The 17,503-nt window shown below is 27.8% G+C and overlaps 1 protein-coding gene across 1 annotated transcript in view; it reads left to right on the top strand.

The window, feature by feature from the left end:
- Positions 1-17,503, top strand: part of LOC111629467 (carbonic anhydrase-related protein 10-like) — an 83,176-nt gene that overhangs the window by 16,325 nt on the left and 49,348 nt on the right. The window contains exon 2 of the mRNA XM_023373386.1: positions 68-115. Coding sequence (XP_023229154.1) covers positions 68-115 — 48 coding nt within the window. The remainder of the gene's footprint in view (positions 1-67; positions 116-17,503) is intronic.

The raw sequence follows: 17,503 nt of genomic DNA, 5'->3' as shown, positions 1-17,503 counted from the left end.
ATAATTATATATATATATATATTAAAAAAGTATTTTTCTTTATTAATTTTTTTTACTTTATTCCCAGGTGTATGCTGTAGTTGGGATGAGTGGTGGACATATGATGGCATTTCAGGTAAGCATTACCTTTTCGTCACGTGATAGACTAATTGCTCGCTGCGTGACGTCAATACCGCAAGCCACGCAAAGTCTTCATTGCAATTATAGTGTCGAACAATGAGTAGAGGCAGCAAATGTATTTCCTATTCTGGTCTTGTTCCATACGTCTTTCTGTGATGACTACTAGGGAAATGTCTCAGAAAATGGGATTTCAACGACGTTTTCTTTTCCTATTTTTTATTCTTTCGTGTCAGAAACTTGCCTTTCTTCTCTCTCTTCTTTATTCTCCACTATCAGAAGAATATAAATTTTTTAAAAGCAATTTTTTAATTGTGATTTGTGTGAGGTTGCGGTGGAAAAGAAAGGAAAAAAGTGTAGTCGGTTGTATAAAAAATTCAATTATCTTCAGGGGGTGGCTTCTATGATTTATGAAATGATCAGGGTCTCTCCCGGATAATGATTGTTATCCAGGTAATATATTATCATAAAGGTTGCATCTGATAATTCATAATTATATTCTATTATATAATTTACGTTCTATATGGGTTAATACGTTAGAAAATAATATTTTCTAAGCATTACTATAACTTTAATACATATATAATACATATTAATTTATACAAAAAAAGGTTAAGTTCTGCAAAAAAATTATCTAAATATCTCTACATTAAATTAATATAAAATTTAAATAAAAACAATTAAAAATAAATACTGTCTAGTGAAGAATGTCGCATCTCGCTAACAAATTATTGTAAAACTTTATGAAGTAAGATAATAAAAAAAATTAATAATTGATCCAGAAAGTTTCTTTCTTGTAATAAAATGAATTACAATATCCAAAAATAGTGAAATGAATTTATTTTTTCTTTAGTCTTTTTCAACGTCCACTTGGCCATAATGATATAGAACAAATGCATGCGTAAGGAGAATGTGTAAACACGACAACAGAATTGAATTTAATGTTAGTAAATTGCGTTTTACTCCAAGATAGAGATGCAAGAGAGGAGGAGAGAAAAAAGTGTTGAGATTTCCTCTATTGATATTCTTCTAGTGTCATGGAGAACAAACAAACGTTTATTTTAAAGTTGAAACAGACCAGATACCATCTGTTTCATTATGGTATGTGATTAAGATGCTTATCTAAAATTTAAATTGCTTAATGAGGATTTTCCTACTACCAATTTATTATAAAGGATATAGAAATTTTCTACATTGTAACACAAAATAATTGAATTTATTTTAGTGATTTTGTACTGTACATTCAATATTAAAAAAATTATCTTTGATTTGCAACAAATTAAAGAAAAACACGCTTTCTTTAATTAACTAACATACATAAAGAGTTATTTGATGTTAAAAATAAAATAAATAAATATTTTATTTATTCTCTATTTATTACATAATAAAATTTGAATAATTATAATTGAAAAAAATGAACATTTTGAGGAGATTTTACACTTTATCGATCACAGATTATTGAATGTTTCAACAACTTAACTAATGATTCTTCTACTGATGGTTAATTATCTTCAATGATACGACTTTATTGATATTAGTAACGTAATTATTCGATTTTCATTATTTTTATATATCGTTCTCTTCTCTTAAAAATGGGAATAATATGTTAAATCAATGACAAACTATTAATTTACAACGCTTCGAATGCCACAAATGATGGCTCTATGATTCGACCAAAGTGGGTTTCTGCCTCGTTGAACCACAATCGAAGACAATAAATTGTTTTTTTCTCCTACAACTTATGGCTTTTTTATCACTTTCTTGAATGTTAAAAATCCTTCAATCTGTTTTTTAAAAGGAAATCCTCTTTAAAACAAAAATACTTTATGTAACTTTTACAATCGTGCTTCTCTCTCTCTAAAGGCATCTTGTTTTAGTCGCGTGTAAATTTTAACACGAAACGTAGTTATATCATTAATTAGCATGTAACACCTATTACATAGAACATGACTACCCTAGACAATATTCAAGTTTTAAGTGGCCAAACATTTCGTGTTTATGTTATGTTTACATGGTCAGTTGATTTATAAAATTAATTTATACAAAAATAATTTTCTCCCTTTTTGAAGAATTAAAACAATTTCCATCAATATAAATCCTATTTTATTTTATAAAACTGTAATTATTTTAAAGAAAATTACGCAATTTTATTTGCTCACAAATTAAATAATGAAGAATTTTAATTGTAGAAAATTTGTCTTGTAATTTTATTAAGTAAAATAAATAACAAAGATAGTAGCTGAGACTTATTGCTTGAAGTTTGTAAACGTTTTTAACGTTTAAAAGTATCGATGCGAACTTTATTATATCGAAAGATTGAAGGGAAAGTCGAACAGAAAGCGCTTCATTGACTTCAGACTAGGACACATTTCGTTACTTACTTATGGTGCAGATGGCTTTCTACTGTTCTTGCGACATCTGTAGCTAATGTGAGACAACAGAAGCTGTGTTGTGGAAGTCAATTTTAGTTATTATGTGAATGAAAAGAACTCTCGAGATGACTCGTCATACTGCACAAACAATATCATAAACGTGTTACCTAAATAATTAATCAAATTTATATTTAAACTAGTTTTTATAAGGCTTTGAATATAATGTAATATTATTGTTTTTAAATGTTTATTTAAAAACCTTTAACTGTTTTACTCAAATGATATATTGAAATTTTACAGCTAATACTGTTGGAACTTTATGAAAATTTTATCTTATTTAAGTTATTTTTATATAAAAAGTTACTGTTTATTTTCTAGAAATATTTTAAAGAAATGTTAGAGGTTAGATTATATTTTTTCGGTCTTGTAATTATATACAAAGTTAGAAGAGTTTAAAGTCTAAACGCATTCAAATCGTTGATTGGTTGAAACTGATTTTAAACGAGAACCTTGTTTGAAAATGATTGGTCGAAATTTATGTTAATTATTTTAAAATAGTCAACCAATCAAACAAAAGAATTTAGTGTATTTCTCGATTCCAAAACGCTCTTTTAACTGTTTTTATTAATCTCAAATTGAAATTCGTCTTAGAATCGAGTTCATAATGGATTGTGAAACAATAATCAGAAATAATCTCAAGTGGACCATGTGATGAGTTATAGTCCACACAAAATGCCTTCGAGAAGGTATTATGGTGCAACATTAAAAAGATTAGTAATAGAGTTGCCAAACATTACGCGTTTCATAGCCTTTGTATTGTTTTTCAAGCTTTCTGTTACATAACAAACTTAAAATTGATTATTTAAATTTTTTTTCATCCATAAAAAAGTCTTAAAATTCGATTTCAAACTTATGATGCGTCTTAGGATAAGAAAATACGATATTTTATTATTGATCTCTTATGACTTTATCTATAATTACGACTAAAAAGTTTCATCATTTACATTTTGTGAGCAATTCTTAACAATTCTATCAGCTTTATATCATTTGTGCAGATAATTTTATAATTGTTACTAATTTATATAAGCTTATGTTTTATTTATGAAATAGTAACTTAAATAAAAGAGTATCTATCGATATATTCGAGAATATATCAATAATTCTTAACTTGATTAAAATTTATGTTACATCAAAATTGTTGGAGAAGAAAGCGTACAACATCTATAAAAAATGTAATGAATGTACATTGGTAGAGTAGACAATAATAATAATAATGTCAAGTTTAAAGAAAAGGAATATCACTCTCAGTCAATAAAACTAGAGAACTGAAACATTTTCAGGACTTTTTTTTTTAGATTCAGAAAAGTGTAATGCGTTTCTTTAAATAGTATCTCGGTTATTAAAGATAGAAGAAAAAGTAATTCAAGAAATCATTTCTAAAAAATGGAAACAAGAAAAAAATATATACAACTGTTGTTAAAATATTTTTGTCATTGCAAGTTGGATTAATTTGCAATAAACGGTTACAAGAATGAAAATTAAAAAAAAACACCTAATGAATTTAATTAAATAAGTTAAAAAATTAAAGATTAAATTGTAATTTGTTACAGTGATTCGTGATTTACTTGGTGATTCAATTATAAAAAAGAAAAGATAGAAAAGAAAAAAAGACGTGAAGAGGAGATGTTGACTAACCTATAGTTTCATCAGACTATCATATTTCCATCCATCTATTTGGAGTTTGAAAGTGGTCCTGAGAAGATACAAGGAAAGATTAGATCTATATATCATATAGCAGTCATAAAGCGTGCCCTTTCCTGTATTGTAAGGTTTTTCTTGTATTCCCTATAGGAACTGTTGTCTGTGATGGCTGTAATAACAATATTGCTACTAGCTCCCAATAGTAGATTCCAAAGCTTCTTCTAGTAAGCATCATTCTGTATAGATACGTGACCGATGTAATTGTCAAGTGGAGAATGTATAAATATTACTTACTTTTTTTGTACATGTATACCACGTTTCTTATCAAAAAATACAAATATTTTCTTCAGAAGAAAGGATTGCTTCTTGTAATAGTTTTTCTGTAAAATAGATTTTTCCCCTTCTTCTCATCCCCCTTTTCCTTCTTCTCTATTGAAAATTAAAAAAAAAATTCGAATTTAAATATGTGATTCGTATTTAAAAGGAGTCATTTTTGTGTTTAATGTTAATAAATTCCTTTCACTTTTGCTTCATCGTTTAATGATTTTTACTTAAGATTGATGCTTGTTACAAAATTGTTTCTTATGATAAAAGTGCAGATCTCTAGAAATTCGCGTTTAAATTAAGAAAATTACAGATTTAACTGAAGTTAATACAGCGAGTAAGTAATATTAATGTTTGGAAGCTTAGGTATATTTGCTTTCCTGTGTCCAATCATTCTTCCTTTGCTCCTTCAACATCCATACCTGAAGCTAGACTATGAATTACATAGTCAAGCTCCGATGCTGAATAAGTTTGTAGAGATAAAGCAGTCATTAACGAAAAGCTGGTTCAGTTTTAAACAGCTTTCAAATATCAGCAGGTGCTAGGACATAAAATTCTCGCTAACTCGGCTATACTCGTCGTAAACTGTGAAGTGCTTTACGACATTTACTTCCTTTTCTAGTCTCGTTTTCATTCAAACTTCCGGTATTTTGCTACACCCGCTTTCTATGTAATATATATTTTGATGTAACAGGGAATTTATATGTTTGTTCGAAATATGAAAGAGTATTTTCTATGCAACAAACAGCATCCTTTATGGTCATCGCACGTAATGATTGTTTACACCTTCTAAATAACTAATTTAAATTATAAGACTATATTTAACATAATGGATGAGTTCTATAATATAACAGTGATATTTATGTATTTGCATCTTAAAAATTTATTTTAATAAATGACATTTATGAGCAGGAGTCTGTGATGCATGGAACGTTGCGTCGCGTCAACAACTCGCACGTCTCATTTACAGCGTTAATAATGTATTTTATTTCTTACTGTTTATAAATGACGAATAATTACTTCACGTAACTCGCAGAAATTAGAATAGAATTAATTTATTAATATTAACTTATATTGAGAAATGTGTTTTTAGTGCGCCCGACGCCACGCGACGCGACGCGACCTTGCGTTAGGATATTAGATATAAGCTACATCCTAAATGTTTTTAATATATAATTTTCTTAGATAAAAATATAATTAATACTACGAACTATTTTATATGTTTAATGAAAATATGATAAAATAGTTTACTAATAACGTCACTCATCGAAGCGACGCGACAAGCGACGTCGCGAGTTACGCATTATTACTGTAGATTCGTCCTCCGTATATTTCTTAACACGTTCAGTTAATTAGTTTGGAGATTTTTATTCAAATTGCGGATAACCAGTTGCAGTAATTCCATCTTAATGATTATGATCCATTAACGAATGAATTAAAACAAGCTATCTTAACTACAAGATAAAAATAAGTATCGATAAAACTTTCTATTCATTCATTACCATTAACATTCAACAACTAACTCAAAGAATTATCTAAGTATTTGAAATTAAATTAGCTACTTTTTAAACTAAAAATTCATCATTTTATGCAATTTTTTTTTCTTCTTTAAAGAAATCTCAATTAAGTTACGTGAAGAGTTTTGTCATAAATTAAGTGTCTGAAAAAACTCACTCGACCTAGAAGATGAATGTTAAACATTTTTTCACTTGACTTTTAAATATGCTATTGTTGACACATAACCTGTAATTTGCATAGATTCTCACTGAGTATTGTATGAGGATGGGATGCAGATGTTTGTCGTTGGATAGAATCGAGTGCATGCACGTGAAATTCGTGTGAATTTGTGTGCTTTTGTAGTTTTAAAAGACGATTGTGCTATCTGCTACAAAGTTGTCAAACAATAGCCCATTGTCACTTACTTGTCATTTTATATTACCTTCTTAACAATAGCCTTACGATACAAGACAACAAAGATCGGATCTGGCACTGTCACCTACAATTTACATGCATTTTTACATCAGTATACCTGTCTCTTGTATCTATTCCTCTTATCGTTTACGTGTCACCTGTTTCGTGATGTATTTTTATTGAAGAGAAACTTTTCGATATGCATTTGTCAATATATTTTATAACATTTATAAATTATGTTAGTCGTTTTTTTTTGTTCGCTTATAAACTTTTCTTCTATAGAAAGATTAATTTTATGTTGTTACTTTGACACTTTTTATAATTTATTTAACTTTGTAAACATCTACGTTATCTGTCGCAAAGCGATACGAACGAGAAACATCGCGTAGCTTAGCATACATAAATATTATTTTAACTGTTTTAATTGATTAAAATATTTTAAAATTTTATATTTTAAATTAATTTAAAAGCAGANTTTTTTTTTAAATTAAAAAAGAATATTTGTTTGCTCTTTTTAGAATGGTAGAAAAATATATTTGTTTTCATGATTGATTTAATCTATGCATGTCTGTGTAAGTGGAACATCTGTAAAAGGTTTTACACCTTCAAAAAATGAATGTTTGTATATTCCCTGTTGGTTAGCACATATTTTTTGGAAATGTACATTTTCCTCTGCCACGCCTATATGTAACAATTGATATTAATCCTTCTGTATAAAAATATTACTGATTACGAAAGCCTTCTCGTCACAGTTAATTGTTAAAAGTTGTTTATATTGCAAGAGGATTACAATGATATTTCACATCATAAATATTACAAATTGTTAAAAAATTGTTCATTTCGAGAAAAATTCAAAGAAATAACACTTAATTGTAATTAAAATTTGTTGATTTTATGTGAAATTCCGAAACGAAACCGCGTATATTAATTATTAAAATATGTTCACTTTATGCGAGAGTTAAAATCGTCAAAGATATTTCTAATTATAAGAAATATAATGATGAACGTTTAAAAAAGATTATAATTAATTACAAATCTTTTGTGATGAACACAGCTTTTTTACATTCGCGTTCATCTTACAGAGCTTTTAAAAATTCATAATTCTCTTCATTATTAAAAGAACTCATCATGCAACGAGTTCAAAAATATCACAAACCATTCTCTGTGATCATCATACCATAGAGTGCTGCAAAGTGTTCAAAAATACTGCAACACTCTATGGTATGATAAACACTTATTAACAGTGGAGATAAAACTATTAAATATTTCTCTCGTTATTCATAGATTTTTTTTTATTAATTATTACTAATTTATGTGATATTTAATAACTGCTATATGTTTTACTTATTGTTAAATGTTCATTATATTAGGTAAAATAATTACGAATTTTTAAACTAGTTTATATTATTATTTGTTAATGGCTGCTACATACGAGCTCTTTAACAAGAATAGTAACATTTATAATTATTCCACACATTATAGGACAATAATTCTATTCAATTAATTATTAATTATAGATATGTTATTGAAAACGCATTACTTATAACAAACAAAACAGTAAAACTTAAGTCAATATCATATTTAAATAATGAGTAAACCTTCAACTGTTTCTTCTGCAAAAGTAGCAGTAGAATACTCTTTAAATATAGGATTTTTCTCATTATTTTTTCAGATATATTAAAATTGTTTCAATAAATAATTTAGCACTACATTGTTTACTCAAGTGTTTCAGCTATTTTTAAAATATATCTAACGCAATCTATATGAATATTCGATCAGTAACAGAAAGAGTATACACATAGAAGAGTGATGGTAACTGGAAACGCCCTGTACATTCTCAGCAAGTGTAAGATATTAATATTTAAAATCGAAAGATGGTTGATTTATCATTTCTCCAGTATAAAAAGCTTTAGCGAGAAACGTTTGATAAAAAAAAAAACTTTATATAAAATTCTACATAATATACTGAATGAGGAATAATGATATCTTTCAAAAATGTCTAAGCAACAAGATGTATAATTTTATTTCAATTTTGTTTTTTATTTATAGATATAGTAAGAAAGATTGAAATGTAGTGAAATCATTTGTTTAACTCCACATGAATAATTGAATAATAACAAAATATCTTGTCATTTGTTATTCTCCAGCAAAGTGGGGTTTAATTTGTGAGAAACTACATTTTTCACTTGCATTTTGTTATTGTTAATACAACATACACTCTAAATTAATAATTTATAAGTGGTTCACATAATAAATTATCGTTAGATATCTACTAGTTGCCCTTTTGAGTTTTTATTTAACGTCGAATTTAAGAAACATCGCGGATATTTGCTCTCTCTTTTTTTTGTATCACACGAGATTAGAAAATGGCCGTTGTTAAAAATTGTTCATTTCTTTATAGAATCGAATATAGACGTCATAGATATTGGTCATTGTTAAAAATTGTTCATTTCATACGAGATTTATAGACGTCAAAAATATTGTTCGCTGTAAAAAAAGCCTTCATTTCATACAGGATTAGAAGCCGTCACAGAAATCGGCTTTTATTAAAAAGTATCCATTTCACGCAGGTTTTTGACAAAGTTACTGTAACCCCGTAGTGTTGAAAATAGTTTATTTCACATTACATTCAATGGCGTCAAGAATATTGATTAGCGTTAAAAATTATTCATTCTACACAAGTTACTATGACGTCACAGATGCTGTATAATGTTGAAAAGTGTCTATTTCATATTAGATTCAATGATGTCATAGATAGTATCTGTGACATCATTAAATCTGATATGAAAGTAATCTATCTATTTAACAGCGAATTTTCATATTATCTTTTTTAATAAACACAGACCAGTGTTTATTATAGCCTACAAGAATTAAAGATGTCATAGATACTGATTATTGTTAAAAATTGTTTAATTTACACGAAAATTAAGGATTAGTGGTTAAAATTTTGTGAATAATTTGTTGCAAATAATTATTAAAACGTTTCATTTTAAAGTGTAGAGATGTCAGAGATATTAATACTTATTAGAGTATTATATTCTTTCCTTTGCTGATTGAATATTCATATAAATGACATTAGAGATAAATATATACAGTATACACTTTAAAGGCAAGATAGTGTATTCTCGATATTTAATAATAATATGGAAACAATTTTATTATAAGTTATCAAAAGATCGAAAGGATCATATTTGTATTTTCAACATTCAAAAATTGAAGTAACACGATACAATTCAATTCTCAAGTGAGTTATGAAATCAAATACTAAACTTTACACCTCCAAATTTTTATTTTCTTTTCTTTTCCTGTAATCTCTTCTATTCTTCTTAACAATATAGGAGAACAATTTGTCCATTTTATCAATAGCAGTTTCGTGTTACTTCTGGAATTAATGATAAAAGTCTTTGTCCTCTTTTATCACTCTACTCATTGATTCAGTTGGGTGTGCCTTAAGAGTGATTCCATCAATAATAGTGTATTTTAAAACTGTCTAGAAATCTATATAAATCTAGCTACTTTTGCAACTACGAGCTAAAGTACGTGTCGTCAGATTTACTATGAAATCCTTGTCTTTACCATTATCGTTTGTCGCTTTCTATAGATCGATATGAGGAGGAAGAAGAAGAAGAAAAAAACTTGCCATTTGATGCTAACTGTAAATTGTACCTCCTTAAGCTTCTCCTAGTATCAAGGATAGACTTGTTGAGTCATTTTCCAACGATGCTTCTCCACTTTCTCCTGTTTCTCTCTTCCAAACTCATTTCAGTTTGTGGTTCTCTCGAAAGATTCTTTTGTAATCTCTGAAGAAATGACGATCCATTAATACCGTGATTCTACCTTTTTTTTTTCTTTCTTTTTTGATGATAATACTTCAAGAAGATTTTATTTTATGTCGAATAAATTCCAAAAATATCCTATAAAGATAATAGGAAATCGTTTGTGAGAGACTGTAGACGAATATATATACTTATTTTTTGTTTGGATACGTAAAGTTGGAGCGTAATCAAATCTGATTATCGCTTCTGTTTAAAACTTGAGTTTATCTATTTTTTGAAGATATTGAATTTTGCATTTTTTAAAAGTTGTTTCGTACGATAATAGGTCTCATATGTAAGAGGTGTTTAAGTTCAGATGCTTTTGTGAGGACGTATCACACACGTTTGATAAAGATCTTGGTTTCTGCTAGAAGTTTAGAATTAGAAATCATTACTATGTCTTAAAGTTTATATATATATATATTATCTTCTTCTAGCGCTTCTTTTCCTTTCTCTATAGAGGATATCTTTTAAAAAAATGTTAGCAAAAGATATTCTCCTCCTTTTGTAAACACATAAAGAAAATACTGTTCTAGAATACAGACTAATCTCTATGCAAACATCTAGAGCTAACAGGAAAAAAATTCAATAAGTAGATAGCTTTTATCCTATAGAAAAACAATCTCTTGACAAAAACCAATTTTTTATTATAGAAATTAAAAATCAAATATATTTTTTACTTATAATTATATATATATATATATTAAAAAAGTATTTTTCTTTATTAATTTTTTTTACTTTATTCCCAGGTGTATGCTGTAGTTGGGATGAGTGGTGGACATATGATGGCATTTCAGGTAAGCATTACCTTTTCGTCACGTGATAGACTAATTGCTCGCTGCGTGACGTCAATACCGCAAGCCACGCAAAGTCTTCATTGCAATTATAGTGTCGAACAATGAGTAGAGGCAGCAAATGTATTTCCTATTCTGGTCTTGTTCCATACGTCTTTCTGTGATGACTACTAGGGAAATGTCTCAGAAAATGGGATTTCAACGACGTTTTCTTTTCCTATTTTTTATTCTTTCGTGTCAGAAACTTGCCTTTCTTCTCTCTCTTCTTTATTCTCCACTATCAGAAGAATATAAATTTTTTAAAAGCAATTTTTTAATTGTGATTTGTGTGAGGTTGCGGTGGAAAAGAAAGGAAAAAAGTGTAGTCGGTTGTATAAAAAATTCAATTATCTTCAGGGGGTGGCTTCTATGATTTATGAAATGATCAGGGTCTCTCCCGGATAATGATTGTTATCCAGGTAATATATTATCATAAAGGTTGCATCTGATAATTCATAATTATATTCTATTATATAATTTACGTTCTATATGGGTTAATACGTTAGAAAATAATATTTTCTAAGCATTACTATAACTTTAATACATATATAATACATATTAATTTATACAAAAAAAGGTTAAGTTCTGCAAAAAAATTATCTAAATATCTCTACATTAAATTAATATAAAATTTAAATAAAAACAATTAAAAATAAATACTGTCTAGTGAAGAATGTCGCATCTCGCTAACAAATTATTGTAAAACTTTATGAAGTAAGATAATAAAAAAAATTAATAATTGATCCAGAAAGTTTCTTTCTTGTAATAAAATGAATTACAATATCCAAAAATAGTGAAAGGAATTTATTTTTTCTTTAGTCTTTTTCAACGTCCACTTGGCCATAATGATATAGAACAAATGCATGCGTAAGGAGAATGTGTAAACACGACAACAGAATTGAATTTAATGTTAGTAAATTGCGTTTTACTCCAAGATAGAGATGCAAGAGAGGAGGAGAGAAAAAAGTGTTGAGATTTCCTCTATTGATATTCTTCTAGTGTCATGGAGAACAAACAAACGTTTATTTTAAAGTTGAAACAGACCAGATACCATCTGTTTCATTATGGTATGTGATTAAGATGCTTATCTAAAATTTAAATTGCTTAATGAGGATTTTCCTACTACCAATTTATTATAAAGGATATAGAAATTTTCTACATTGTAACACAAAATAATTGAATTTATTTTAGTGATTTTGTACTGTACATTCAATATTAAAAAAATTATCTTTGATTTGCAACAAATTAAAGAAAAACACGCTTTCTTTAATTAACTAACATACATAAAGAGTTATTTGATGTTAAAAATAAAATAAATAAATATTTTATTTATTCTCTATTTATTACATAATAAAATTTGAATAATTATAATTGAAAAAAATGAACATTTTGAGGAGATTTTACACTTTATCGATCACAGATTATTGAATGTTTCAACAACTTAACTAATGATTCTTCTACTGATGGTTAATTATCTTCAATGATACGACTTTATTGATATTAGTAACGTAATTATTCGATTTTCATTATTTTTATATATCGTTCTCTTCTCTTAAAAATGGGAATAATATGTTAAATCAATGACAAACTATTAATTTACAACGCTTCGAATGCCACAAATGATGGCTCTATGATTCGACCAAAGTGGGTTTCTGCCTCGTTGAACCACAATCGAAGACAATAAATTGTTTTTTCTCCTACAACTTATGGCTTTTTTATCACTTTCTTGAATGTTAAAAATCCTTCAATCTGTTTTTTAAAAGGAAATCCTCTTTAAAACAAAAATACTTTATGTAACTTTTACAATCGTGCTTCTCTCTCTCTAAAGGCATCTTGTTTTAGTCGCGTGTAAATTTTAACACGAAACGTAGTTATATCATTAATTAGCATGTAACACCTATTACATAGAACATGACTACCCTAGACAATATTCAAGTTTTAAGTGGCCAAACATTTCGTGTTTATGTTATGTTTACATGGTCAGTTGATTTATAAAATTAATTTATACAAAAATAATTTTCTCCCTTTTTGAAGAATTAAAACAATTTCCATCAATATAAATCCTATTTTATTTTATAAAACTGTAATTATTTTAAAGAAAATTACGCAATTTTATTTGCTCACAAATTAAATAATGAAGAATTTTAATTGTAGAAAATTTGTCTTGTAATTTTATTAAGTAAAATAAATAACAAAGATAGTAGCTGAGACTTATTGCTTGAAGTTTGTAAACGTTTTTAACGTTTAAAAGTATCGATGCGAACTTTATTATATCGAAAGATTGAAGGGAAAGTCGAACAGAAAGCGCTTCATTGACTTCAGACTAGGACACATTTCGTTACTTACTTATGGTGCAGATGGCTTTCTACTGTTCTTGCGACATCTGTAGCTAATGTGAGACAACAGAAGCTGTGTTGTGGAAGTCAATTTTAGTTATTATGTGAATGAAAAGAACTCTCGAGATGACTCGTCATACTGCACAAACAATATCATAAACGTGTTACCTAAATAATTAATCAAATTTATATTTAAACTAGTTTTTATAAGGCTTTGAATATAATGTAATATTATTGTTTTTAAATGTTTATTTAAAAACCTTTAACTGTTTTACTCAAATGATATATTGAAATTTTACAGCTAATACTGTTGGAACTTTATGAAAATTTTATCTTATTTAAGTTATTTTTATATAAAAAGTTACTGTTTATTTTCTAGAAATATTTTAAAGAAATGTTAGAGGTTAGATTATATTTTTTCGGTCTTGTAATTATATACAAAGTTAGAAGAGTTTAAAGTCTAAACGCATTCAAATCGTTGATTGGTTGAAACTGATTTTAAACGAGAACCTTGTTTGAAAATGATTGGTCGAAATTTCTGTTAATTATTTTAAAATAGTCAACCAATCAAACAAAAGAATTTAGTGTATTTCTCGATTCCAAAACGCTCTTTTAACTGTTTTTATTAATCTCAAATTGAAATTCGTCTTAGAATCGAGTTCATAATGGATTGTGAAACAATAATCAGAAATAATCTCAAGTGGACCATGTGATGAGTTATAGTCCACACAAAATGCCTTCGAGAAGGTATTATGGTGCAACATTAAAAAGATTAGTAATAGAGTTGCCAAACATTACGCGTTTCATAGCCTTTGTATTGTTTTTCAAGCTTTCTGTTACATAACAAACTTAAAATTGATTATTTAAATTTTTTTTTATCCATAAAAAAGTCTTAAAATTCGATTTCAAACTTATGATGCGTCTTAGGATAAGAAAATACGATATTTTATTATTGATCTCTTATGACTTTATCTATAATTACGACTAAAAAGTTTCATCATTTACATTTTGTGAGCAATTCTTAACAATTCTATCAGCTTTATATCATTTGTGCAGATAATTTTATAATTGTTACTAATTTATATAAGCTTATGTTTTATTTATGAAATAGTAACTTAAATAAAAGAGTATCTATCGATATATTCGAGAATATATCAATAATTCTTAACTTGATTAAAATTTATGTTACATCAAAATTGTTGGAGAAGAAAGCGTACAACATCTATAAAAAATGTAATGAATGTACATTGGTAGAGTAGACAATAATAATAATAATGTCAAGTTTAAAGAAAAGGAATATCACTCTCAGTCAATAAAACTAGAGAACTGAAACATTTTCAGGACTTTTTTTTTTAGATTCAGAAAAGTGTAATGCGTTTCTTTAAATAGTATCTCGGTTATTAAAGATAGAAGAAAAAGTAATTCAAGAAATCATTTCTAAAAAATGGAAACAAGAAAAAAAAATATACAACTGTTGTTAAAATATTTTTGTCATTGCAAGTTGGATTAATTTGCAATAAACGGTTACAAGAATGAAAATTAAAAAAAAACACCTAATGAATTTAATTAAATAAGTTAAAAAATTAAAGATTAAATTGTAATTTGTTACAGTGATTCGTGATTTACTTGGTGATTCAATTATAAAAAAGAAAAGATAGAAAAGAAAAAAAGACGTGAAGAGGAGATGTTGACTAACCTATAGTTTCATCAGACTATCATATTTCCATCCATCTATTTGGAGTTTGAAAGTGGTCCTGAGAAGATACAAGGAAAGATTAGATCTATATATCATATAGCAGTCATAAAGCGTGCCCTTTCCTGTATTGTAAGGTTTTTCTTGTATTCCCTATAGGAACTGTTGTCTGTGATGGCTGTAATAACAATATTGCTACTAGCTCCCAATAGTAGATTCCAAAGCTTCTTCTAGTAAGCATCATTCTGTATAGATACGTGACCGATGTAATTGTCAAGTGGAGAATGTATAAATATTACTTACTTTTTTTGTACATGTATACCACGTTTCTTATCAAAAAATACAAATATTTTCTTCAGAAGAAAGGATTGCTTCTTGTAATAGTTTTTCTGTAAAATAGATTTTTCCCCTTCTTCTCATCCCCCTTTTCCTTCTTCTCTATTGAAAATTAAAAAAAAAATTCGAATTTAAATATGTGATTCGTATTTAAAAGGAGTCATTTTTGTGTTTAATGTTAATAAATTCCTTTCACTTTTGCTTCATCGTTTAATGATTTTTACTTAAGATTGATGCTTGTTACAAAATTGTTTCTTATGATAAAAGTGCAGATCTCTAGAAATTCGCGTTTAAATTAAGAAAATTACAGATTTAACTGAAGTTAATACAGCGAGTAAGTAATATTAATGTTTGGAAGCTTAGGTATATTTGCTTTCCTGTGTCCAATCATTCTTCCTTTGCTCCTTCAACATCCATACCTGAAGCTAGACTATGAATTACATAGTCAAGCTCCGATGCTGAATAAGTTTGTAGAGATAAAGCAGTCATTAACGAAAAGCTGGTTCAGTTTTAAACAGCTTTCAAATATCAGCAGGTGCTAGGACATAAAATTCTCGCTAACTCGGCTATACTCGTCGTAAACTGTGAAGTGCTTTACGACATTTACTTCCTTTTCTAGTCTCGTTTTCATTCAAACTTCCGGTATTTTGCTACACCCGCTTTCTATGTAATATATATTTTGATGTAACAGGGAATTTATATGTTTGTTCGAAATATGAAAGAGTATTTTCTATGCAACAAACAGCATCCTTTATGGTCATCGCACGTAATGATTGTTTACACCTTCTAAATAACTAATTTAAATTATAAGACTATATTTAACATAATGGATGAGTTCTATAATATAACAGTGATATTTATGTATTTGCATCTTAAAAATTTATTTTAATAAATGACATTTATGAGCAGGAGTCTGTGATGCATGGAACGTTGCGTCGCGTCAACAACTCGCACGTCTCATTTACAGCGTTAATAATGTATTTTATTTCTTACTGTTTATAAATGACGAATAATTACTTCACGTAACTCGCAGAAATTAGAATAGAATTAATTTATTAATATTAACTTATATTGAGAAATGTGTTTTTAGTGCGCCCGACGCCACGCGACGCGACGCGACCTTGCGTTAGGATATTAGATATAAGCTACATCCTAAATGTTTTTAATATATAATTTTCTTAGATAAAAATATAATTAATACTACGAACTATTTTATATGTTTAATGAAAATATGATAAAATAGTTTACTAATAACGTCACTCATCGAAGCGACGCGACAAGCGACGTCGCGAGTTACGCATTATTACTGTAGATTCGTCCTCCGTATATTTCTTAACACGTTCAGTTAATTAGTTTGGAGATTTTTATTCAAATTGCGGATAACCAGTTGCAGTAATTCCATCTTAATGATTATGATCCATTAACGAATGAATTAAAACAAGCTATCTTAACTACAAGATAAAAATAAGTATCGATAAAACTTTCTATTCATTCATTACCATTAACATTCAACAACTAACTCAAAGAATTATCTAAGTATTTGAAATTAAATTAGCTACTTTTTAAACTAAAAATTCATCATTTTATGCAATTTTTTTTTCTTCTTTAAAGAAATCTCAATTAAGTTACGTGAAGAGTTTTGTCATAAATTAAGTGTCTGAAAAAACTCACTCGACCTAGAAGATGAATGTTAAACATTTTTTCACTTGACTTTTAAATATGCTATTGTTGACACATAACCTGTAATTTGCATAGATTCTCACTGAGTATTGTATGAGGATGGGATGCAGATGTTTGTCGTTGGATAGAATCGAGTGCATGCACGTGAAATTCGTGTGAATTTGTGTGCTTTTGTAGTTTTAAAAGACGATTGTGCTATCTGCTACAAAGTTGTCAAACAATAGCCCATTGTCACTTACTTGTCATTTTATATTACCTTCTTAACAATAGCCTTACGATACAAGACAACAAAGATCGGATCTGGCACTGTCACCTACAATTTACATGCATTTTTACATCAGTATACCTGTCTCTTGTATCTATTCCTCTTATCGTTTACGTGTCA

The sequence above is a fragment of the Centruroides sculpturatus genome, unplaced genomic scaffold (assembly GCF_000671375.1).
Source record: "Centruroides sculpturatus isolate CEXI.00-Female unplaced genomic scaffold, Cexi_2.0 scaffold85, whole genome shotgun sequence".
Taxonomy (NCBI): Eukaryota; Metazoa; Arthropoda; class Arachnida; order Scorpiones; family Buthidae; genus Centruroides; species Centruroides sculpturatus.
Note: the sequence above shows the minus strand (reverse complement) of the source record. Positions and strands in the feature narration are given on the sequence as shown.